This window comes from Polypterus senegalus, chromosome 8 (assembly GCF_016835505.1).
Source record: "Polypterus senegalus isolate Bchr_013 chromosome 8, ASM1683550v1, whole genome shotgun sequence".
In the NCBI taxonomy this organism is placed as follows: domain Eukaryota; kingdom Metazoa; phylum Chordata; class Cladistia; order Polypteriformes; family Polypteridae; genus Polypterus; species Polypterus senegalus.
Genome location: NC_053161.1, coordinates 101,091,490 through 101,119,303, shown reverse-complemented (window position 1 = coordinate 101,119,303; position 27,814 = coordinate 101,091,490). Strand labels below are relative to the sequence as shown.

The 27,814-nt window shown below is 36.1% G+C and overlaps 1 protein-coding gene across 1 annotated transcript; it reads right to left on the bottom strand.

The window, feature by feature from the left end:
• Positions 1-534: 534 nt before the first annotated feature.
• sephs1 (selenophosphate synthetase 1) lies at positions 535-27,814 on the bottom strand. Its single transcript, XM_039761505.1, has 8 exons — positions 27,609-27,814; positions 25,121-25,224; positions 19,210-19,317; positions 16,264-16,418; positions 8,226-8,316; positions 7,645-7,744; positions 6,746-6,958; positions 535-3,540 (listed from the first exon to the last, which is right to left on the bottom strand). The coding sequence occupies exons 1-8, from the start codon at positions 27,799-27,801 to the stop codon at positions 3,326-3,328; spliced, it is 1,179 nt and encodes a 392-aa protein (XP_039617439.1). The 5' UTR covers positions 27,802-27,814; the 3' UTR covers positions 535-3,325.

Below are 27,814 nucleotides of genomic sequence, written 5' to 3'. Positions count from 1 at the left end.
TAGACAATAACTTCATTGTCTTGCTAAAGAACAGCTTTTGTCTAAATGTATGTCTCTTTGTCAGAAAATTTTTAAAACTCCAAAACACCCTGTTTAGTGAGTTCTGCTGTTGTGAAACTGCAAGCAGAACAATGTTTGCTGTCTATTTCACAAAACTGTATGTGAAAGGAAACTGGATTATTTCGGTCACCACTACTTATTACTTAGTAATCTTACGCATAATCAACAGAGTGAAGATACAGGCAGCTAGACAAGAACACTGACATCCTGCATTCATATTGGTCAGATGTGCAGAGAATAATTTCATTGTACTGTGTACTGTACATGCGACAATAATTCTGAAATGAACTGATAACATTACATTTTTATAAAAATAAAAAAATGCTCGTGTACAATTGCGTGTAATTACAAAGTTTAACAGAGATAAGCCACAGTGAAAAAGAAGGAAACATTCATTGTTTTTTTTTTTTTTTTGTAAACCACTTGCGAGTCTCACTTCAGAATATGGTAGAAAGAGAACTGAGAAACGTTGACTGTTTCTGAATGGTAGACATTTATTCAAGTCCATTTTATGATGAGGTGGTTTCAAAATAATGCAATGATGCCAACAGACGTCGTGATTTGTAGCAATTTTAAATAAGCACTGAATGAATAAACTCTGAATAATCTTTATAATATTACTGAATGCTGCCACTGGCACTTTCTCCTGCAAGAATACAAAAAAGAACCTGCACCAATGTCTAAGAACCCTAACCTCCCCAACCAACCCCTACAGTGGATAATTTCCATGGTAAATGGACTCAATTATTCAACAAGCCATCCAATTTATTATTACGGGATTAAACATATATTCGTCAAACCAAAGTAAACCAAGAAATAAAAAATAAGTAGTGTTCATGGTTCCAACCCAGAAAGGAGTTACAACAATTACAGAATCCAATCATACACAAAAAAAGAATAAAAAAATTACCAACTTGACACATGTAAGAAGTTAATAGTTATCAGAAAGGTAGTGTAGATGATGGATGTGACACTTGTATTTTAGTCAGCAAAGTCAAAATATTTGTTTTCTTACCTTATCTTATTATACAAGTATAAAAGGGTAAGACAGGGCACTTAAATAATACACCTATTAAAAATGGTTGAACAACTTGTAAATGTATGCTGCAATTACATTCTTTTTTAGGTTTGCATACATTTTAGTGTCATTTGCTCTCAATGTTATTTTCTAAACAACACATATTTGCCTGCCCATTTTCATCAATCATGTTACACACTTTTATTTTTCATAAAAATACAAAATATTGTTTAATAAAATATGTAGCATACAAAATTATTATATATAACACAGTGACAGTTTTAATATGACAGTATAGGATAGCCAAAGACAGAAACGAGATTAACCGTACATGAACATCTACAGTATACCTACAGAACATTCACATTACAGTTTACTTATAAACTGCAGGACCAATAGGTGATGATATTCTGATTTTTCATACTATTCTACAATAATCTCCCATTTCTTTCACTGCTGTTGCATGTGCAGCTCTTCATTAATTTTTGATTAGGAATAAAAATATAAGGTTGTCCATATTGCTTACTGACATACTAGAACAAACAAATGTATTCTTAATTCAAGATGCACAGTTCAAATAGGTTTGGATACTTAAAAATGACATTTTAAAGGTTAGGTCTGTTTTAAATAACAAGGTGTCTCATACTATGCAGTCATTTAAGGAATTCTGCTCATCATTTTCTTACAGAAAGGCTACCAGCTGAAGTCTGAAGTACAACAAAGAACATCTGAGAAAATTAAAAGAACAGTGCAGAAATGGTTAACAGTGACCTGTCTTTATTTGAGTTTCACATGACCCTGTTTGCAAGATAGCCAGATCAGGTGGTGTTGCTGTTGTTTTTTTGTTTGTTTTTTTTTTTTAATACAAATTACAGTACAGTTGTTTGAGAGATTTTAAAGACGCTGTATGACAAGTTTAGACATGACCAGAATTAAGTAGACAACTTCCTTAGTCATAATTATGTCTATATACATAATGGAGTTCAATACTGATTAATACTCTGTACAGTCAAGAACCTCTGTGACAAATATACCTTTATAAAACTAGCCACATAACAGGACACAATGTTGTGATAAAAACATCTTTCAAAGATCAATATTTAGATGTGCTATGAAATGGAAATATAAAATATAATGAAAACAGGAAATTGGCAAGTATTATACAAAAACACAAGTGCATCTCATTACATAAGAGCAATAAAAAATGAAACAATTATGGGGATGAGTTTGTACCTCAAGTAGTATTCTTGGCAAATTGTACATAGATCACAAAAGCGTGCACAATATTTAAGTTTTGCAAAATAAGGGGATGCAAGCTATGAAACATATTAAACAAATTAATGTATTTATGAAAATAAAATGAAGTCTGTTATTACTATACAAAATATAAAATGTAATACACTACCATCCACAGAATAGATCATTATTATATATAATATTTAAAATGTGTCATGTACTTAATAAACAATTACTTTTTTTTTTTTTACTGTAATCACTGACTTAGTCTGCGCCCTTTCTATAACAAATTTATTCAGACTTCATAAGTGACCATCCGTGCAGAATAACAAAAACTGCAAATAAAGGAAGTGTTGTGATACTGTACAAAAGTGAGCTTGCAAGAATTCTTTCTTTCACACAGATGACTACCATGCAACATTAACACTTTAGGACATAGCCAGCACTGTCAAATGTGCTGTTTCACAAAATGTAAGAAAAGTAATGCTTCTAAATTACAAAGGAACCCACAGAAAACTGAAGGTGACAACATGCAACAATTAGAGTTAGGTTTCTCTTCTCTTTTCATCTGTAAATTAAAAATCCATTCATCTTTCAAGGCATTTGAAATGTGTTGTATACTAGTCTAAGGGTTAACTGTACAAATAGTAAACGGACAAACAAAAACGCTATCACGCTACTTGTTGGTAATGTGTGCCATTTTTAAGCACCTTTAAAAAGAGCCTATGTGGCAATAGACGACATGTCTAAAGATTCAAAATGAATCAACAGTATTGGATAATATTATTCTCAACTTAGAAGCTGCCTTAAGATTAGGTGCATCTTCAGTTAATGTAACAGAAAAAAATAAAGGCAATGGACTTCTTTTAAACGCATTGTATGCATACACAAGCCGCCCTAAGGCCAAAAATTGGGCAGGTATGATACAAAATAATATAGTAGATTTTTATACTCTAGAGTGGTGCTAGAATATATACCTAACTAAAAATGGACAGATTTCATTTTCCTAAATTAAGATGTGGCACCTGGAGTTGGATTGACATTCTGTGTTGCAACTTGTGGAGCTACTTCAATAATCCGTGGCTTGTCAATAATTCTGGCTGTGCGGTTGCCTTTTTCTACAATTCCAATTATCCAGGCCTGATGTCCTTCGCCATATTTTGGAGACTTTATTTCAGCGCAAAATCGAGCTGCTTGTTCACGAGGTAAACAAATCAATAAGCCACCTTTAAAGAAAGAAGCAAAACACATTTTATAAGGAAAAGATTATTTTCAAAGGTTACTAGACTGTACAATAGATAAATACATCTTGTTGCAAACTGTAAAGCTGCAGATACAAAGCTATTTCACAAGTTAAGGATCTCAAACATGAATGTAAATAATATGTATTTTGTTCTTTTCTTTAATGAAATAAGACAATATGAGATATACAAACACAACAATAGTAGGCAGGAGTGTATCTTTTAAAAACATAGTTTGCCCTAAAAGGGTGATTATGTTTAAAAATACAACACTGTGAGAGTTGATGAGAGAAAAACAAGGCCAGTTTTTACCATCACTCAAATGTAAATGCAAGGTATGTGGTTTAAGCCCCAGAAGTGATAGTGAGACACTAATATAGCCACCTGAATAAAACAAACCAACGGTAGATATTACCCTCTAATCTATTAAAACTATATTATTAACTATTAACTGGGCATAAAGTTAGAATTTATCCTACATGAGATTTTATAATTTTTGTTTAATATCAGTTAATATCAGTTTTAAAGGTTTACTCATGTAGTGAATTGGCTTTCATAATATTGATCTCATCCAGTGCATTTTACTTTTTCACTTAATTAAAAAATAAAAATAATAAATATAACAATCATAAAATTAATAAGCATAACTTTCCTACCTCTTGTTACAAACAACACTATTATGTTAATGATTAAAAAATTGTACAGTTCTTATTTAAAAAAAAACAAATAAAAAAAACAAAAACAAATCGAGAGTGGTCTCCCCTAGACTTTCTCGTATACTCAGAAATGGGGATGGATATTTGAGGAGTAAACCACAAGAAAATTATATTTTAATATTATGTACATTAAAGAACCATTAACAACCAATCAAATCAAATTAATAATATATTGAACAATTATCATAAAAGTAAAGTTGAATAAATCAGACTCTACAGCTGCATGAAAAAAGGTAAAGTATCATTTCCGGTTAAAGGAAATAGCCACAAAGTTGATAGAAATCTACGTTTTGTACCTAATACTTGTATGCAAAATTTGTTTGACCTAAATGAAAGTGTACTCAAGTTATCATGTTTACATACACACACATACAGAGACAGACACACAGACATAATTCCAAAAACGGTATTTTCGGACTCAGGGAGGTCTAAAATGTCAAGATTCATCAAAATATCGAAATGGAATTTTTGGAGGATTCCAATACTTTCCGTATACTTCGTAGTCAAGAAAGTAAAAAGGTTGAGATGTACCAACTGAAGAACAATCAAGATAAGTTTTTTTTTTCCAATGGCAAACTGCAAGCCATCATGAGTAATATTATAAAAGGTACACTATCATAATTTTCCTTTTTATTATATCTTCTTAAAAAATTGGCTGTACAATTATTATTCTATTAAACAATGGTCAGATAAATAGAGAGTGTACTGTAGTCTCTCCAGGTATTCAGTTAAGACTCCTGATTGACAGTGTGGGAATTTGCCCATTATGTCCACATGTGCTTTGTGAATCTAATAAACCTTATAATCATGTATCCAGTGGTTTCTTTGGGGAGGTTCTTCATAAGTTTAGTTATGTGCAGAGCAAGAGTTCTGTGCCCAATTTTGGCATTAACTCAAATCTGTTCATTATGAACACTGGACCCCATCCCCATAGATACATACATCTTGCTTTCTTTCCTGCCTATAATCTTTATAAACATTAAATGAAGGCACAACCAAGGTTTGTTTAGTATTCAGTTAAACAGCTTAAAGTTTGATCTCTTAGGTCCTCTTTGATGTTGTGACAGTGAGAATTAGCACCTTAGAATCTTAGGTCATATTCCTCTCCTGGAAATAAGGGTGCTTTCTCTCTTTAGGTAGAAGGTGAATGTCTTTCCAAAGCACTGGAATTCAAATACAGTAAAACCTTGACTATCCGTCACTCGATTAACTGCCCGTCTCTGTTTACCGTCAGGGCCAAAAAAAACAAAAAAAAAACAAAAAAAAAACAAAACAAAACATTGAGCACACCAGCGCCTGCATATTAGTATACTACTACTGCCGTGTGGTATGCTATGAGATATGCACGTTAGAACAACACATCCTTCTGCTAGCACGTAGTGTTCTTCCCCAGCACCATGTGTCATGCACCATTTTGAAATCACTGTGTCAGTTACTTGCATTCAGTTTTAACAGCATTTTGTAGCTTTTCTCTTTTGTTGGACTTAATCTTCTGTACTATGCATTGTTATGGATGATAAATGTATGAATGTGGTATTGGAATTGTCACAAAAATCTGGAATTAAACATTTACAAAACTGCGAAAGTTCTTCAATTATTGCTCAGTTTATAGAATAGGAAGAACAACAGTGAACGATATAAAGCGTGATACCAACAAAATTGAAAAACTCGTCAAAAATGGAAACCACGGATAATGTTATTCTGTATTAATGTTAATGTTCTTCTGTATTGTATCTTTCTTTTTAAATTCTGCTATGTTTTGTTAATATATTGTGAAGTACAGACAGCTTAGGATGCGCTTTTCCAGAGCAGAAACGGTGGAATGAATGCTGTAATTGATGGGACTGGGTGAAGGGCTTCTGTTCTGTAAGGGGCGGACAAGAGAAGTTTGGAGAAAAAGGAAGGAGTGGCAGATGGAAGTTTTGAGTAGAGAGTCAGGAGACAATAAGCAGGAGTGTTTGCAATATAGAGATATAAAAGAATGTAAGTGATAGGGGATAAACTGATTGGTTGGGAAAACTGGATAGGGAACCGTCTGCTACAGAACAAAGACTCCAAGTAAAACATAGAAAACTCCAGTACCTCCGGGTTGTATTTGCTTGTTACACTGGTTGTTACAATATTACATGAAGTAATTAATTTTGTTAATACTATATCATATTTTGTTAATATAGATTTGTTTTGTAAATAAATATGACTATTCGCTAAACTAATCTACTGTATATAATTTTTAAAATAGCTGTTCTGTTACTTGTCTTGGCCTCAGTCCCAATCCCTGATGGATAATCAAGGTTTTACTGTACCTCTGTATCTTATTCAAAAGGGCAGAAATGAGATTGACGGTTTCATTCTGGATCGACAAGAGCAAATGAAGTGGTTTGAACATGTACTAAGTATGCTCAGGCCTACCTCCCACTGAAGAAAAAGCAACTCTTGCTCATTAGAAAAGTCCATAAACTATAAAATTTTCTTACCTGATGTCTCTGGACATGTCCCGTGCATTAAACCAAACATATTTCCACATGCCTTGCTTACAGCTGCCATCTTCGCTAGCACAGGAAGATTATGGATGACAAATGACACTTCATTTCTCTGCTGTCGAGCCAAGTTTTGTGCATGCCCTAAGATTCCAAACCCTGTAATATCTGTAGCTGCATGGGCATTGAAAGTGTGCATTAAGCCAGCCGCTGTAAAACACAAATTACACAATATATGCTTGTATACTACTTTTATATCATATATGTATAGCAAATCTATAAACAAAACATTAGATATAATCAATCTTGCAAAAAGTAACAATGTTCATAATTAATTTGCCTAAAGTCTCACTATGTCTAAAATCTATATCTATGTTAAGATCTGGGTCCAATTATTAATCTTGGTACATACTTGAAAAAAGCACACAACCAGAAAACAAACAGGCTCATTTAGTTCTTCTTCCATACAATGCTTCTGCATTTAAATATTTAAAACTGACATTGTTTGTCAATTCAATATTTAACTTAATAATTAATTGGATTATCAAGGATACTGAATTTCTGGGCATATTTTAAACTTATTTTAAAGTGATATTATTGCCACTGTCGTACTTATTCCTTTGTTATCTGTACTTGCTCATCACTTTTAATGTTTAAATTTGTATCTGTAAATATTTTGAAAATGCTGTATTAGTTAATAATTAGATAATGTATTATTTTTTTCAAATAAAGCTTATCTCTTTTATTATTTATTTTTAACAATATATGAGTATTCAGATGTGTTGTTTAGGGAAATTAAAAAATTTGAAAAATGTTCAAATGAGTTCTGTCATATCACTCAATGACACTTCACTGTCCAAGTCCAACTAGATATTAGTACAGTTTGCAACAATCACCTGTTCTGTTGAGTCTAGCCATATTCATCATGGCTTCTTGGTATGCCAACTCCACATCCTCTTGCGTTACCACCAATTTGATTTTATTCCATTTTTCAGGCTGTCAAGGGAAAAAAGGATTTTTTTGGTGTAAACTAATTGTTTTCCACATGAGTTCAGGCAAATAAAAAACATTTCCACAGCCTCTTTATACATTTCCCTTAAACATTTGTTAATGAACTGCAGAGTATCAAATTAAAATACTGAGGAAATCATGAATATAAATTCATATACAACAAATGTAACACGTGACCTGGATGTCATACTAAAGATTAACACAATTTATTTCCTACCATCCCTTGTGCTAAACTGGTGGTCTAAAGCTTACATTAAATGGTGGATGCTAAAAATTTCCGGTGGTTGAAGTGACTCCTCACTCACTATGTAAAAGTGCTTCAAGTAGTGAAAAAAGTGCTATATAAATGTAAAGAATTACTATTTTCATTAATAAAAAAATGAATTCACATGTGATGAGTAAATTCACAAATCAACCCCGAAACAATTCAACCACAGAAACTGACAAGAACAAGAGATAAACTTACAATATCCAGCCACTGATGTACAGCAACAGCTACTTGTGTCCCTAGGGGTTTTGTTAAAACAAGAACATCTCCTGGAACAGCATTGTCTGGCCTGAAATAAATCGTAAAAATACTCCAAAAAATAAGTAAATAAAACAAACATATGAAAAAATAATTACCATAACTTTGACCAAATTGCATTCTTTAATGTTGTTTTCATACAAAAAAATGGAAGATGTGGTATAAAATATTGCTCTTTAAACAAAAACAAAATTTTCACAACATTGTGCTCATTCAAAATTCACTAACAAATGTATCACCACATCAGAGTCCGCACATATTAAGAGGGGCTCCTTGTTTTAATACAGTGAAATGGCATCTACTTTATAAAACATCTATATAATATTGAGATTAATATTATTATAAGTTAATTAAATATTGGTTCTTAAATAATAAATATTATTCAATAACCTATTAGTCTGTTATGAATTTCCTTTTAGACAACCTTCAACTAAACTGTTAGCCAAATTTATTCCCCTATTAGGCATTTAAAATAATTTTGAATTAGTTGAATTTAAAGATACAATAGGAAACTTGTGTCTTAATTCTACAAGTTACACATACATATATATTCAGTTGCTTACTTATAGCAGTCATATTAATCAGTCCCAAAAATGTGTTCTGACAGTCTTCAGACAAAAAGGAAGCATTTTAAAACAAGGATCTAGAGCTGATGCTTGTTGACCGTGGCATTTAATTAATGGAACATAAAAGAAAAAGAACTGGCCATTGTGACTCGTAACGCTGCTATTATGAAGCTACTTTAAGTTGGCTACTTTGAGCACATGCTCACTTTTGTATCACAGGCTGCTCTGAAAAGTTCAACAACTGCCAACTTGCTTTGCTGGGTGAGGCGTGTTCTAGGGTCTCTTTTTCTTTATAGATAAAATCTACTATATATTTCTGCTATTTTTTGGGCACAACTCGACTCACTTGGATGTCGGCAGAGATAACATTTCTGGGTGACATTGGGATAAATGATTTCTCCGATTTGTTGTGGTACAACAATAATTAACTTCTGAGCTACGTATCTTACATGTGGCTTTGCTTTTATCCAGTTGTTCTTTACCAACACACCATTTGAATACGTAGTAAGTCCACACATTTGATTTAAGCGTAGAAGACAGTGATTTCAGTTAAAGAGGGCACAACATTTTATGTGTAGTATTAAAGTGCTTTTTCCGTAGAAAACCTTACCAGGCGCATTATCGCCCTCTATGGTATTGGATGCCAAAAGCAAAGGGAAGCATAAAATCTACATACAGTAATAGAGAAGGCTAGAGATTCACAAGATCTATCTTGAGACTTTAAGAATCAATAACAAATCCTTTAAACAAACAATAATGGTTAATCTGAAAATAAATATTTTTAAGCAGGCCTACTCTAGGAGCTGTTAGGAAGCGAAGCAAAGCTAACTACTGCACTGCAACGTTGCTCATGTTACCTGCGTTTTCTTGTTATTTATATTTAATTTCAGTATTACAGTAGAGTCTCGCTTATCCGACATAAATGGGCCGGCAGAACGTTGGATAAGCAAAAATGTTGGATAATGGCAGGTGTTAAGAAAAAGCCTATTAAACGTCAAACTATGTTATAATTCTACACATTACGAACCTAATAATCATGTTTTACAACAAAACAACAGAATAAATTAACAGAAAAAATGAACTTAGTTACAGAATTGTCTGAAGTTAAATACAGTATGTACTGTACTTAAAAAGTTCAGTCATGTGATGATTTAAAGACATTTTTGATCGTAGTCTGCTTTCCTGACAAGTGCCATTTCTTCGCTGTCAAGTTTCGCCATCTTTGCAGCATCATTATGTCGATTCCTGTAGCTTCTTCTTGTTGCTCAGTGTAATTAATTGAAGTTTCTAGAGCTTTAACTCTGTCACTCATATAGTCAATATCAGTATGAGCGTATACTGTTTACTACAGCATTGTGACTGCATGTGTTTGTGCTGTGACATGTGAATCCCTGTCTTGCACCCGAAAACTCAAAGCTGAGTCTCGGTACTTTTAGCAACACCAGCTTTATTTAGCTGGAAACAGCAACAACGCGGTTATTTATTATAGCGGGATCTGCCATTCTCCTATACACAGATACGGCACTCAGGCAGAGTCTGGGGGAAAGTAATACTGTGCCCTGCACATTTATAATGTTCCTTGTATCACCCATCGACTGCAGGTGCTTAAAGCATGTCCGCGATCTTTTCGGATTGGCTTTTATGGCAAACTGCTACAGCGCTAGGAGACGCGATTCCTTTGGGATGCTCTTCCGCGTGTCGTCCCATTGGGTGGAATCCCACAAGAGTTTAGAAACTCACTCACAACAGCCATTCTTTTCAAAGGTAAAGTGAAGGTTAATTTGCTTTATGTATTTTTACTTTATATTTTGTATTAATCATTTTATATGAATAGTTTTGGGTTGTGGAACGGATCATCTAAGTTTCCATTATTTCTTATGGGGAAATTCGTACTGATATACTGTACGAGTGCTTTGGACTGCGAGCACATTTCCATAACGAATTATGCTCACAAACCGAGGTTCCATTGTATTTAGCTGCGGTAGAGCCAGGAGCAACAAAAAATAGACTACGTTCATGCTCGCAACTTGTAGTTCTTGCTGCCGATGGATGCGTTTTTTTTTTCGGTGGGACGTCGGATAATATGGAATGTTGGATAAGTGAAGGTAGGATAAGCGTGACTCTACTGTATTTGCTAAAATTAAATACTACAATTTAGATTACAATACTACAAAATACTACAAATTTAGATAACATTTATTGTAGTATGTTATTGATTTTTCACACTTTTCAGATTGTAGATTCAAGGGCACTAAAGTAACCAAAATTTCAAGGTGTCAAAAAGGACAAATTGTGGTACCTGAGTAAAAATTTCAAATGCCCAACTAAAATTCAATTCATTCAAAAGCCATTAATATAGTATTTAATTTCAAAATGACAAAGTAGAGAATGAAATATCACACAGTCTAACAATAATATACAAATGACAAAAATAAAAAAATACTACCGTATTTCGTATAACCATTCCACCTGGTGCAATTGGTTCTACAGAATTACACATGTAAAAATACCATAGTAAAGCAAAAGGTTAAAGAATTAACTTGCAAGTATATACCACAGACTTACAGTACAATCACATTCATCAAATTCTGTTGTTTGAGACATATTACCTTGCATCAAAGTCTACAGCAAAAGGCAACTACAATATTCACAATGCCTGAACTGTTTACATATACGAAAAAACAAATGTATACGCAACCAAGTGAAGCTTTCTACTCTTCCAAAAATGTACAGATGCAGACTGTAGCAAAAGAATAATCAAAATAAATACTTTGAGTATAATTTAAGATAATTTTATAAAACAAACATGTACAGCAAAGTAGGTAAGCAATGTGTATGAGCGAAAAATTAAAATTCATGTTTGTTCATGTCTATTCATATGAATTATACATTGACTGGAATTTGAATATAGATGGAAATCTTTTCACGCTTTACAAGATACTACAGAACAAGGTTATTATAGTTAGTGAAAACAAAAATCAAAACTGAAACTATTACTAAAAACATTTTTGTAAACTGAAATAAAACAATTAACTAAGCTGAAATAAAAAATAAAAACTTAAAAGTATTAAAGTAGCTGAAAAGACTAACTGAAATAAAATAATATACTAAAAATATTTTGTTTTCTTTTTGGAATTAATATTCTTGCCATTAGTCTTTCATCCTTGTAACTTTTAACTCTAAAAAAGAAAGTAATCTATCACAAGCCACTCGCAAGTATTTATCCAGTGAATGGCAGCTGATGAAGGAGGGTGGGTCTTCACGCAGCATTTGTGGTGACAAAGCAAGCTGAACATGGGCACGTAAAGTGTGTAAAACAAAAAGTGATTTACTGTACTGCCTTTCTTTGTGCTTGCTGTATATCATATTCAAACACCTGAAATCAGAATGTGCTGGTCAACAACACCTTTGCTGTATGGACAGAAAAATCATGAGTGAGTAATGTTTCAGTTTATTTCTCAGGTGATTGCGTTTTGTTGACAATAATTCACCTGCTACTTCGCACAGGAGAAACCCTTTTGGAAAATAAAACGGCACTGATTGAGAGACTGACTAGGTCATCATACAAGATCAGCATATTGTTACTGACCAGTCAATTTTGCTTTAAAAAAGTCGTTTAACAACAAAGCAATACAAACCTTGTAAAATTCCTGAGCTGGCAACGTCTCTACTGAACTACAGGTATGTAGCTGAAGAGAGTTTGCCAAATGGTGAAAAACTAAACATACTAATTTGTTTTTATATTTATTCTATATTTATTCATTTATCTTTTTTTAGTTTATATTCACAGCTCAAAATACCTGATATTTGGAAAATAATCCAGTGGCAGAATGTTTTAAAATATTTGTCCCCCTTTTATTGATTTTTCTCTCTCTCTCTCAAAATAGATAGTTGAAACATCATATTCTTTAAATTCTTAACATCAGCCATATCATATATATTGCATACCAGGGATTTTTCCTGTCTTGCATCCAAACCTGCTGGAGTGGGCTCCAGGTTTCATGCCATCCTGCTCTGGATAAACAGGTTTAGATAATGTTTATATTGTTCTTATGTAGTTTCTGTCGTTTTGTGGCTGTCCATACACTTATTACCTATTCTTGCTCTGCTCATTAAGGGATTACTGTTCTTATGCATGGGTTATTCAAGTCTCACTGCCCCTAACCGTGACACTAAATGCTTGCTTTTCTTTGTTTCCCTCAATATAGCTAGGTGGGGTCTACAAATCCACTACCATTTAACTTTACATATACATCTTTGAGAAGTGAAATGGATAAACACCGAGAAAAATTCACACAGACTATGTAAACTGCCTGTCTGACCTAAACCCAAATGATTAATTAATGTTGGATTTCCATGTTATTCAATGATTGCTTATAAACACACTTCTATGGCAAGGTTGCTCATTAGTACCATAACATATAGAGGTCAAAAATGAAAGACTGACTAAGTCTTTACATGAGATTATTGCTGCTTAACAGGACTGGTTTATATAGAAATTTGAAATGTATTAAGTACGCTTGAAAATATTATGTTATACTTGTACAACTTACTCAGAGAAAACACTAACAAAAAGCATAATTATGTCTTATGTATAACTACAAACCGGATTCCAAAAAAAGTTGGGACACTAAACAAATTGTGAATAAAAATTGAATGCAATGATGTGGATATGGCAAATGTCAATATTTTATTTGTAATAGAACGTAGATGACAGATCAAACGTTTAATCCGAGTAAATGTATCATTTTGAAGGAAAAAACATGTTGATTCAAAATTTCATGGTGTCAACAAATCCCAAAAAAGTTGGGACAAGTAGCAATAAGAGGCTGGAAAAAGTAAATTTGAGCATAACGAAGAGCTGGAAGACCAATTAACACTAATTAGGTCAATTGGCAACATGATTGGGTATAAAAAGTGCTTGTCAGAGTGGCAGTGTCTCTCAGAAGCCAAGATGGGTAGAGGATCACCAATTCCCACAATGTTGTGCAGAAAGATAGTGGAGCAATATCAGAAAGGTGTTACCCAGCGGAAAATTGCAAAGACTTTGCATCTATCATCATCAACTGTGCATAACATCATCCGAAGATTCAGAGAATCTGGAACAATCTCTGTCGCGTGGGTCAAGGCCGTAAAACCATACTGGATGCCCGTGATCTCCGGGCCATTAAACGACACTGCACCACAAACAGGAATGCTACTGTAAAGGAAATCACAGAATGGGCTCAGGAATACTTCCAGAAACCATTGTCAGTGAACACAATCCACCGTGCCATCCGCCATTGCCAGCTGAAACTCTACAGTGCAAAGAAGAAGCCATTTCTAAGCAAGATCCACAAGCTCAGGTGTTGTCACTGGGCCAGGGATCATTTAAAATGGAGTGTGGCAAAATGGAAGACTATTCTGTGGTCAGGCGAGTCCGCGATTCGAAGTTCTTTTGGAAATCTGGGACGCCATGTCATCCGGACCAAAGAGGACAAGGACAACCCAAGTTGTTATCAACGCTCAGTTCAGAAGCCTGCATCTCTGATGATATGGGTTGCATGAGTGCGTGTGGCATGGGCAGCTTGCATGTCTGGAAAGGCACCATCAATGCAGAAAAATATATTCAGGTTCTAGAACAACATATGCTCCCATCCAGACGTCATCTCTTTCAGGGAAGACCCTGCATTTTTCAACAAGATAATGCCAGACCACATTCTGCATCAATCACAACATCATTGCTGCGTAGGAGAAGGATCCGGGTACTGAAATGGCCAGTCTGCAGTCCAGATCTTTCACCTATAGAGAACATTTGGTGCATCATAAAGTGGAAGGTGCGACAAAGAAGGCCCAAGACGATTGAACAGTTAGAGGCCTGTATTAGACAAGAATGGGAGAGCATTCCTATTTCTAAACTTGAGAAACTGGTCTCCTCGGTCCCCAGACGTCTGTTGAGTGATGTAAGAAGAAGGGGAGATGCCACACAGGGGTGAAAATGGCCTTGTCCCAACTTTTTTGGGATTTGTTGACACCACCATGAAATTCTGAATCAACATATTTTTCCCTTAAAATGATACATTTTCTCAGTTTAAACTTTTGTTCCGTGATTTATGTTCTATTCTGAATAAAATATTAGAAGTTGGCACCTCCACATCATTGCATTCAGTTTTTATTCACAATTTGTATAGTGTCCCAACTTTTTTGGAATCCGGTTTGTAATACAAAATGAAAAATGTATAATATGCAATGGATAAAATTAAGCAAGGACTTGATTTACAGGCATAATTTAGCTTTCAACTGGAGGACTAGCTGGAATTATGCCACTGTAATACTCTAGGAATGCCAAAAACTGAAATAAGAGTTCAGAAATACTGTGGCAATTCAATGTCATTGAAAATCTAAAAAATATTGTACTCTGAAATGCTGTCACTTAAATGTGTACATAGAAAACTGTGAGGAAAATTTTGGTCTTGTATTTCTGCAAGCACTTGGCAGAGCTGTCACTACTTTACAAATAATGTAATTTGATAACCAAATAGCAAGTCAGGTCTTCTTTACAATTAATATATTTAAAGCACATATATCTTACACAGATTTCAAATATGGATTATAATGTGCAGAAATTAATATGACAATGAGCTTTTCAAAGTACATGGACCTCTCGGTTTGGGATTTGCTTATTTCACTGGCAACAGCAGATGGAAGTTGTAGATACAGAAAATCTTGTAAAGTTTCTAAATAAATGTATATGTTGAACTCCAACAATTCTTTCCCAAATTCTCTGTTTTATTTTCAGCTAAGATTTGTTTAACAACAATGCTAATGATAGCATTAATAATGAAGATGTGCAATCTTTGACATCCTTGTAGATGCCCCACAAAATCCTACTTCTCAGTGCATTGATAATATATTAAAAAAAATGTTGCCTAACTATACCGTATCGTATTCCCCTAACTCTACTGCAAACTGCACTGAAAAACACAATGTTTAAAATATCTTCTGCTAAAATAACAGTAAATTAAGCTTGCTATATAACAAGACTGCTTCTCATAATATGGAAAGCTATCCAGAGATATTGTATGTAACTGGGATAGGGTGTGTGGGACAATGCTGACAATACAAGTCACAAAAATAAATGTAAGTGGAGAGAGCAGATTAACTAGTTATTTGCATTAAATACTTTTAGGTGAGCTTGGATGTCTAATTTCTATTAATTAGGTGGAAAATGACAGCTGACCAAATACAAGCTAACATACCTTTTCAGCAACTCAGGAAGATGTTGCCATAACAATTCATTATTAAAACTACATATGAAAGTGCAAAATTTACATATGATGTAAAACTTTGTGAAGCATGTCGACACAATGTCTTATAAAATAAACCAAACTCCAAAATCTATGTAATCTATTATTAGAATATAAGATGCTTACATTATAAACTCATTGGGTTGACACACTGTAGTTGCTACTCCACCAAGTACAATCCATGGGTTTAAAACAGTCTGGCCTCCTGTAACTGAAGTGCCTGCCTCTTCTGCAGCATCCTTATACCCTTGGATTATCAAAGGCATTATCTTATCTCTTTCCTGTAAGTGATAAAGTACATCAAATATACAAGATGCAATATACTTATAAGAATTATTTTATTCTTAATTTAAAAAGAACAGCACACTAAGACTATCCCACTTATGAACTTATAAGACTATATAGGTTTATTTAGATAATACATACAGTATATATAGGGTGGTCCAGATCTAATTATGCAATTTTCATTACGCTATAACTTATTAAGTTTATTACATAGAGAATTCACCAAAAATTCTTTTTGCTGCCGATAGATGGCAGCACCTGCCCTGCATTCCAAAATGTCAGGGAGACAGTTGTCAGTCGAACAGCAGGTGCGATGTGTTCGCCTTTTTATAATTAGGTCTAGACCATATATATATCACAGACACATACAAATAGCACTTTATACAGCTATTTCTAACTATTTTAATGAAGTATTTCCAAAAGTTCAAGTTATTTTAAATAGTGTTCCAAGCCAGCAAAGACAGAAAATGTTTATGACATAGCATACTATTTAAAAAGAGGTCATTATATAATGTGCACAAAATACACAACATAATAATAAATGTAATTTTTCCTAAAAAATTGTTTAAATATATTTAGTTTCATAATTTAGTTCTGCAGCATTATGCAATGTATCATTTTTTTAATTTGATTGAAGTTACAGTTGAAATTATATGCCCACAGGCAAACAATGTGCTATTCTATTAAAACCGTTCATAAAAAACTAAAATTTAAATTGTATCTCTTTTTAACTGTGAAAATGGATTTCATGTATTTCATCACATATGTAACACACACAAAACTGCAAAATATGAGTCTAGGGGAATCCTTGCAAGAACCTTATAATATTAGTAGGTCTATCAACCAATAATTGATGTCAAAACTGAATTTTTACAGGAGGTAATTACATTTATGTATTCAATTAATGTCCTATTTTCATAATAAATCATGCAACTTTCAAACATGAGCAAAATGTTTTGAAAACTGTTGGGTTCCCAAAAACTGAAAAACTTTCCGTACTAGTAAACCATAGGGGAAGCAAAACTTTTTTTAAGGGCCCTTTAAGGTTTGTTTTGATTAGCGCTTCTTCACATGGCTAATTCAAAATGAGATTAAACTTAGTAAATTTATAAAACCCATTAATCTCATTTGTCTGCGAATGTGCATGAAAAAAGGTATTTCAGATTACAAATCTAATTTTCTTATGCTGAATATGGACTAGGTATAGCATATAGAAAAAATTAAATATGTTTTCAAGTGGCAAGAATAACAAATTTAAACATTTTTTCTAGTCTTTATCCTACTTTAAAACATTAATCAGGCATAAATAAAAATGTAAAAAAAAAAAAAACTCAACATATACTGTGCTTAAGCTTGGGTTATAACCTAGTCTTCCAGAGATGCAAGCTAGTGGTACTAATCACTGTGTGACCATTCCACACGTGAAAACTAAAAAAATGAATAAGGTATGTCAAATATAACCCTTTCCCACATTTATGTTAATTATAAGAACAATATGGTTCTTACCAAACTGTTCAATAAAATTACTCAGACAGACACAAGTGTACATTTTCATTGAACATTATCTTGTCAAGATATACTATATACCGTATGAGATACATGTGTATATATGTTGAGAATCACATGCATTAACATAGAGACTGGGTTTCTTTATGTACAAGAATAAATCTGAATTAAAAGATGCTCTAAATTTTTGTAAAAGAAGAGTGAATTACATGCAGAATGAATTTGAAGACAAAGGCACTTGATAGGGAGAAAGGCTAAGTGATGGGCACAATATAACAAAGAATGCTGTCCTATTTTAAAGTAGAATAGAAAAAATCCATACTACTTAGAAAGACTTATTAAAATGTACCATTTTAAAAAAATGTGACATTTAAATCTCTTACAAATCATCAGGATAAACAAAAGCATGCATTCAAAAATTCTCAGAAATATGACCTCATTTTCCAGCCACTATCTTGATTTTACGATGTTTAAGGAAAGGTATTTGAAACAGATGTTTGTAACTTAAGAATTTTTTTTACCTTAGCAAGTGAATATGCAACACTGTTAAGGATATGTCAAAGTACACAACTTTTCCAATGATTTTCAGTTGTAGCCTTCACTTACATAATCTTAATGTGTCTGAGGCAGTTGTCAGAGTGCTCTTGTAAGGCTGGTTATGTAATGTGACATATCCAGCAAATTAATCCAACTAGTCTGCGACTCACGGCAACAAAATCAAACAGGTTAATTTGGTCTTTTGTCACCGGAGTGGGCACTGTGTGTATGAGAGCTGACAACCAATGAATGCTCATCTGGAAGTACAATGTATGTAATGCAGTGGTGAGGAATAAGGAACACAGGTGTTTTGGACCTCACAAATAAAGGAGAAGCTTATCTGTCTAATGTTGCATGTTTTATGTACCATAACAGAAAGGAAAAAAGGAAAAATTTCAGAGACTAAGGCTGAACTCGTCATAGCTGTTAACCCATCACACAGGGCTGGCTCTGTCAGGCAGCATGATATTGGCGGTCAGAAAAAGGAGCAAGCATGACTATACTACAGTGTCAGCAATCAGGCAAGTAAATATGACATGGGCAGCTATTTTCAGTCATTTAAACTGACATGATCTGGCAACGAGTTCAGCAACTGCAGTCAGCAAATTTGACATGCCTTACAACTAGAAGTCACATAATGTCAGCTTTATAGCCAGGCATTTGTCGTAACTCTACAACCTACATCTATATTTATTCTTCAGAGCACTAGCATGTAAAATTATAGGTATTTATTTTAAAAATTACCTTATCAGACATCTTATTACTTATTCCAAGAAGCATTAACATGTTGTCACATTCTGTGACCCCCATAGCATAAAGGTCACTTAGAACATTTGCACAGGCAATACGACCCTGTAAAAAAAAAAAAAAATTTGATAGTAAAATAGATTTGAAATAAATTAAGCAAACAACACCTATAAAATATATCATTTCACTACATAAAAAACTAGCTTTCACTGAAATTTAATACAGCAAATTCACAAAATTATAGGGTTTAAAAGTAAACAAGTGGCTAATAAAAACAACAAACCCATAGTCAGATCATTGTCAAAACCCTTGAAAGTCATGGATACTAGAGATTTACTGTTACTCTTATCTACTTTGTAAAAGTTACTTAAATAAACCAATGGATGTGTACTTTATTGTTTGGTGGATATATTGTGTGTACTGTATATATATATATATATATATATATATATATATTCCTAGTCAAAAACTATTTTAAAGAACCAACAGACCCAATTTTGTACAGTTTTGAGTGTCACTTATAAAGACACAGCTGTTTATAATGTGCCAGACTACCATAACCACTGTGTAATGAGCACACACCCACTAGTAGTAATATAGAAAAATTGTGAAGCAAATGTACAGAAGCAAGCAACTGTGGCAGCTAAGACAAGATCTGCAAAAAGTGAGTCATTGTTACGGAGTAAAAAAAGGAGGGAACAAGATAAACTATTCCATTACCAATTACAAGTGAAAGGAATCATAATTAAAAGTATTATGACAAAAATAAATGGAAAATTACTTTTAAAATACTGGAAGAACTTTTTCAGTTTTTTCAAAGGATAGAATATGGCAAATATTCCACAAAGTAGTGATGACTGCAGGGAAGAAACAGCATTTCATCCAAGTCAGAGAATGTACCAGGCTGTATATTGTACAAAAAGCATCCAGAAATAGACGTAAAAGCAGACCTTTGTTTCCAGGCAAAACTATTTTTACTATTGAAAAAGTGATAGAACATAGTAACATCTGACTCCTATACTTGCCTTCCTGTAAGATCTAACAAAAGCTTATGCGGTGCCAACCCATCCATCCTCTTCCGCTTATCCGAGATCGGGTTGCGAGGGCAGCAGCTTGAGTAGAGATGCTTAGACTTCCCTCTCCTCGACCACCTTCTAGCTCTTCCTGGGGAATCCCGAGGCGTTCCCAGGTCAGCCGGGAGACATTGTCCCTCCATCGTGTCCTGGGCCTTCCCCGGGGCCTCCTCCCGATTGGACATGCCCGGAACACCTCACCAGGGAGGCGACCAAGAGGCATCCTGATCAGATGCCTGAGCCACCTCATCTGACTCCTCTCGATGCAGAGGAGCAGCGGCTCTACTCTGAGCCCCTCCCGGATGACGGAGCTTCTCACCCTATCTTTAAGGAAAAGCCCAGACACCCTGCGGAGGAAACTCATTTCAGCCACTTGTATTTGCAATTTCGTTCTTTCGGTCACTACCCATAGCTCATGACCATAGGTGAGGGTAGGAACGTAGATCGACTGGTAAATTGAGAGCTTGCCTTTACGGCTCAGCTCCTTTTTCACCACGACAGACCGATGCAGAGCCCGCATCACTGCAGACTCCGCACCGATCTGCCTGTCGATCTCATGCTCTGTTCTTCCCTCACTCGTAAGCAAGACCCCAAGATACTTGAACTCCTCCACTTGGAGCAGGATCTCGTTCCCAACCCTGAGAGGGCACTTGTGACGATGCGGGTTTGGCTCCACGCTCCCATCACTTTTTGGAAGCTCTTGAACCCTACACCGTCGATAATGTCACCAAGTTGAGCTAGACAGTTGAGGCAATAACAATTGAGGAAGGGGATGGTTCAAAAAGTGCAAAAGTGCTTTTATTTAAAAGAGTCAACAAAAACAGTGTTCAAATAAAATGTGCAGTGCTTTCAAATTCTTCATTAAATAAATAAATAATCCATTAAAGAAAACGTGGAGGTAAAAATAGCAAAAAAAAAACAAAAAAAACAATCCTTTAAAAACGAGGTTAAAACATTTCATGTGGAAGCAGTTTTTTTAAACAACAATCCCGGTGCCTTCTTTTATGCTGGCGCCTCACCTGCTCCTCCCATACGGGCCCATGCAACAAGCGAGATGCTCCCTGCAGCTGCCCTCGTCTCACTTAAACACGAGACTGGAGATCTCCCGATCCCTGGCTTCGGTCTGGCACTCATTCCAGCCTCGAGACTTGGTTCCCACCAACGGCCAGGTCGCTCACGTTGGGGACTCCACCACCAAGCCTCCCGAGTCCCGCTGCCTTCCCCTGGTTACTCCCGCTACCTGCTCGCTCAGCGGGAGCGACATCAACTACAACCCCTGGGTGTAGGCCTAACACCCAGGCCCTCGCAGCTGCCCACGAGCGCTCGTTCGCTCGCTCACCACACACTCCGTGTGTCTCTCTCTCTCGCACCGACCTGCTTCCTCTCTCGCTCCCATGTAACCTCTGTCCTCTCTTTTTCTCTTTTCTTTTTCTCGTTCTCTTCTCTCCCAACCGACTCGCGCTTCTTTTATACAGCGAGGGGCCATAGCAGCTGCAGCACATTAGTCACGGGAACAATCACGGATGTGGGCAGTTCCTCACCTGTGCACACAGTGAGAAACGCCCACACCGCAGCTCGCCCCGTGGTAGCTACGACTACTACGCCCCCTCACAAAGCCACGAGCGCGGTGATTATTTGTTTAAAAAAATGGCCTTTACTAAGCGAGCTGTGGACCCATAACACCACAGCACTCCACCCTTTTCCAGCTGAGGACCATGGTCTCAGATTTGGAGGTGCTGATTCCCATTCCAGCCACTTCACACTCAGCTGCGAACAGATCCAGAGAGAGCTGAAGATCACGGGCTGATGAAGCAAACAGGACAACATCATCTGCAAAAAGCAGTGACCCAATCCTGAGTCCACCAAACCAGACCCCCTCAACGCCCTGGCTGTGCCTAGAAATTCTGTCCATAAAAGTTATGAACAGAATCGGTGGGCAACCCTGGCGGAGTCTAACTCTCACTGGAAACGGGTTCAACTTACTGCCGGCAATGCGGACCATGCTCTGACACCGGTTGTACAGGGACCGAACAACCCTTATCAGGGTGTCCGGTACCCCATACTCCCGGAGCACCCCCCACAGGATTCCCCGAGGGACACGGCCGAATGCCTTTTCCAAGTCAACAAAACACATGTAGACTGGTTGGGCAAACTCCCATGCACCCTCCAGGACCCTGTTAACAGTGCAGACCTGGTCCACTGTTCCGCGACCAGGACGAGAACTACACTGTTCCTCCTGAATCCGAGGTTCGACTATCCAACAGTCCCTGCTCTCCAGAACCCCCGAATAGACTTTTCCAGGGAGGCTGAGGAGTGTGATCCCTCTGTAGTTGGAACACACCCTCCGGTCCCCCTTCTTAAAGAGGGGGACCACCACCCCGGTCTGCCAATCCAGAGGCACTGTCCCCAATGTCCATGCAAAGTTGCAGAGGTGTGTCAACCAAGACAGTCCTACAACATCCAGATCCTTGAGGAACTCCGGGCATATCTCATCCACCCCCGGGCTCTGCCACCAAGGAGTTTTTTGATCACCTCGATGACCTCAGTCCCAGAGATGGGGGAGCCCACCTCCGAGTCCCCAGGCTCTGCTTCCTCATTGGAAGGCATGTTAGTGGGATAGAGGATGTCTTCAAAGTACTCCCCCCACCGAACCACAACGTCGCGAGTCAAAGTCAGCAGCGCACCATCCCCACCATATACAGTGTTGACACTGCACTGCTTCCCCCTCCTGAGACACAGGATGGTGGACCAGAATCTCCTCAAAGCCGTCCGAAAGTCATTCTCCATGGCCTCCCCAAACTCTTCCCACGCCCGTGTTTTTGCCTTAGCAACCACCAAAGCCGCATTCCGCTTGGCCTGCTACCTATTAGCTGCCTCCAGAATCCCACAGGACAAGAGTCCTGTAGGACTCCTCCTTCAGCTTGACGGCATCCCTCACTGCCAGTGTACACCAACGGGTTCGGGGATTGCCGCCACAACAGGCACCGACCACCTTATAGCCACAGCTCCGATCAGCCGCTTCAACAATAGAGGCACGGAACATGGCCCATTTGAACTCAATGTCCCCGACCTCCCTCGGTATATGGTCGAAGTTCTGCCGGAGGTGAGAGTTGAAGATACTTCTGACAGGGAACTCTGGCAGACGTTCCCAGCAGACCCTTACAATACATTTAGGCCTACCAGGCCTGACAAGCATCCTCCCCACCATCGAAGCCAACTCACCACCAGGTGGTTATCAGTTGACAGCTCCGCCCCTCTTTTCACCCGAGTGTCCAAGACATGTAGCCGCAAGTCCGACGACATGACAACAAAGTCGATCATCGAACTGAGGCCTAGGGTGTCTTGGTGCCAGTTGCACATATAAACACCCATATGCTTGAGCATGGTGTTCGTTATGGACAATCTGTGACGAGCACAGAAATCCAAAAACAAAACACCGCTCGGGTTCAGATCGGGGGAGCCATTCCTCCCAATCACGCCCTTCCAGGTCTCACTGTCATTGCCCACGTGAACATTGAAGTTTCCCAGCAGAACAAGGAAGTCCCCAGAAGGTATGCCCTCTAGCACCCCCTCCAGGGACTCCCGGTGCCAAGTTATTTGATTAAATCTACAACTTGGAAAGAAAAATGTACAGTGATGTAGCAGGTAGCAGCTTTCAACTGACAGGGCTTGCCACCACTGAGGAAATACCTAAAATATTTATTAGCTTGTTGATCATGTGCTGCCTTCAAAGATTTTCTATGTTTTAGCCTTAATGGTTGGATATTAACCTTTCAAAATCAGACAGCTAAACTCTACTACAAACAAATCTTGCCTTATATTGTCACAGAAAGGGAACGAGAGGAATCTAAAAAAACAAAAAACATTCTCACCATTAAATGATATGTACCCTTGACTCCTAACAGGTATACTGGAGGTTGTGAAAATGCTCCTTACTATTAGCTCAAAGACTGCAACTATGTATAGTATGATACCAACTTTTGGATCCAAGTACCAGTACAGTACTGAAGCAAATAACAGCACATTGGAGAGAGGTAGAACAAAGAGCCGAGAATAAGGTCTTTTAAAACCACTGTTTACTTTCAGTACTGAAATTCCCGAAATGCTGGCGCTGTTGTTTTTTTTGGTAGTTTTCTATAAACAACACAACCCTAGTATGAACATGCTTTTTCAGACTTAAACTTCATCTTTACTAACATGAGGACCCTCTGTGTTGTCCAAGCAAGAGAAATTTTAATGCAAATTCATACAAAGATCACTGGCTGCGGCAGGTTATACAGGAATAAGCAATACAAGGAAGAAAACATTCAGGAATAAGAAGGATCGAAACTCTACCTGAGTAGACTCCGTACTCAAAAATAAACTCAGCATTCATGGATTTAGAAGCATATTTAACGAAATGTGATATAATCAATCAATAAAGACCTTGCTTTAAAATTATTTATACACCCTTGCATTTTATGGAAAATAAATGTAAATGTTACATTTACTTTTATATGAAGTACAAGTGAACTATGACAGATGACTCTGAATTGGGTAGGACTAGAAGAAAAAAATGGCAGGATGGATCAAGAAATGGGTCATGGAAAAACAACAATATAGAGTATACTGTGACTATACAGAGTACCGATTTTAATTGACCGTTATTTAAGGGTTTATAAGAAGCAACTAAAATCACAAGTATATAATTTTGTTTAATAGCCAGTTAGCCATTAGTGATTAATTAGTTTCAAACCAGGGATTAAATAATTAACATCTCATTTTTTTAAGACTTCCTTTAATATAATGCATCTAAGCGCATCTCACATTATATTCTAAAGCAAAACTATACTTACCATCATATAAGGATCATCAACAATTGGATAAATGTAGTCTGTTGTCTGAACCAAAGAAAGGCCACCATGTCTAAGGGGAATGACACATGTATCCATTCCAATACCTGACAATGTTTAAAAAAACACAGCATTTAGTATTAGCATTAGTATTAGTAGTGTAGTATTAAAGCAGAAATGAGTTAGAACTACACTTCAGCAATATACTAAAGAAGACTATGTTCTTATTTTGAGACCTAGGTGTTTGTTTATATGCTCAGATAATACATAAACAATAAATCGTACAGCATTATAGGCACTTTATGGTGTACTGGAAATATTGGTATAATTATTTCAATAACAACAGGGAATATCAAGGCAAATAATAATAATAATAATAATAATGTGACCACAACTGTAAAATACACACAGATACATCAACAGATGAACAAACGTGTTTAATGTAAGCAGTGTTAAATTGTCGCATTCACAGAAATGAAATATGTAAAAATATATTCTGTATGCTTGGGAAAATGCCTCTTCAAACTAACAAACCACATACCCCTGGTCTTCACCTAAACAGCACACTGAGGATCACAATGAAGTGTTCAGAATGAAATATTCCAGCTGTGTATTATTAATATTTTCATGTATTTGGAAAATGTTTAATTGAAAGCTAAGGCTAACTGAGTGGTACACCAAGGCAAGACTAATGACAATCAAGGAAACTAATACTGTGCTAAATGGATATGCACAATATTTCTAAAGGATTTACAACCTCATTAACCAAAGTGTTAATGATAACGCTGCAGTCCTGGGTTTTCTTTGTAATGTTGTGTTATATTTAGAATACAAATTGTAAAAACAGCAAAAACGTTAGACCATTTTAACATAATTTAATAAAGCTGTTTCACAAAACATAAGTTAGACTGTAAATTTCAATTAAATAAGCCCAGTATGAGGCAGTGAGTGTGTGAATTTATGCCCTGAGAGAAACTGGTGTTCTGTCCAGGACTGTTTCAAGCTTTGAATATAGTAGTGCCTTAATAGGATTCAGCTCCTCACAACACTGTATTGTAAAAAGAAGGTTTAGAAAATGAATTAAAAACTAAGTTATTTGCTGAAATTATTAGATTGATAATAAGACATTAACAGTTGTTTTGAATCTATAATATCAGAATGATTTTAAACAAATAAAATAAAAATTTAAGTTTTTACAAATAATACACTGAACAAATGAGAACAGCAAAGACATAACCAAACTCACTATTACCTCTCAGTCTGAAAAGCAGTTTTTTCACTTTCAAAGATCCTTGAGTAGATAACTTTTTGTTGTCTTTGTCCATTTAACAGTACAGCCTTAAATGCTAGTGTTAAAATCTTGATAATACTAGAAATCGCACTGACTTTTAGCTGACTAATTTATTATGTATTTCTCTTGGTTCCAAAGTAATTTTCAATAAGTCAGTTAACTATAATTACTGAATCTGAAAACCCTATAATTTCTTTTTACACATTTTTTCAATATTTTAAAATATAACTTTTTTAGAGTACTTAATTTAACAAATTGAGCAAACTATGATTTTTCTTTCATTTTCAAATGATAGTAGAATGATAATATTCAAAGGCATATTAATACATTAATATGGATGTTTGAAAACAATGTGAGTAAAATAACTTCATGGTTTTAATAAAATAAAAGTATTCAACGCAAGATGTTGCGATACCCGGGTTCGCTTCCCGGGTCCTCCCTGCGTGGAGTTTGCATGTTCTCCCCGTGTCTGCGTGGGTTTCCTCCGGGCACACCGGTTTCCTCCCACAATCCAAAAACATGCAGGTTAGGTGGATTGGCAATTCTAAATTGGCCCTAGTGTGTGCTTGGTGTGTGGGTGTGTTTGTGTGTGTCCTGCGGTGGGTTGGCACCCTGCCCAGGATTGGTTCCTGCCTTGTGCCCTGTGTTGGCTGGGATTGGCTCCAGCAGACCCCCGTGACCCTGTATTCGGATTCAGCGGGTTAGACAATGGATGGATGGATGTTGCGATACTTCTAGGTAATCATTTCTTTGTATTCTTAATGTTCTGTTTCAAATGGAGCTGAGAGATGCATGAAATGTAACTTAAAAAATGGGCCCGCTGTGCTCAGTTTAAAATATATTTTAAAGCAATGCCTGGCATCACCTTTACTCCAATATAAGCTAAAAAGACCCTGCTACTTAGCAACACGATCATCAGATCAAATACCATTCTATGATACTACCATATATAAAAAAATGTCCAAAGATGCAGCAAATACAAGCAAAAGCAGTAACTTGCTAATTGACACATTAGCAGCAAATAAATCAATTCATAATAATACATTTCAGTTTCATTTTTTAATCTTTGAATATATTTAAAAAATGGGCAAGATGCAAAAACTAATAAAATAAATATCAAAGTAGAAAAATAATACTGTGCAGGGTCAAGAGCAAAAATTATGAACAAAAGAGTGCAGGTTACAAAAAGAAAGAACCTACCAAGACGTGGCATAACTGCTCCAAGAAACTGCTCATCATCTTGAAAATGGTTTTCTTGCAGAGATTCAAGCAATTTTTGTAAAACATCTTGTGGTACCTTACAACCTGTGCCTTTTAATTCAGTGAAACGAGTTAATCGGAAGCTCTTGTCAAGTTCATAGCTTTCGGGGTTAAATGACTCCCGAACAGACATGTTTTTTTAAAAA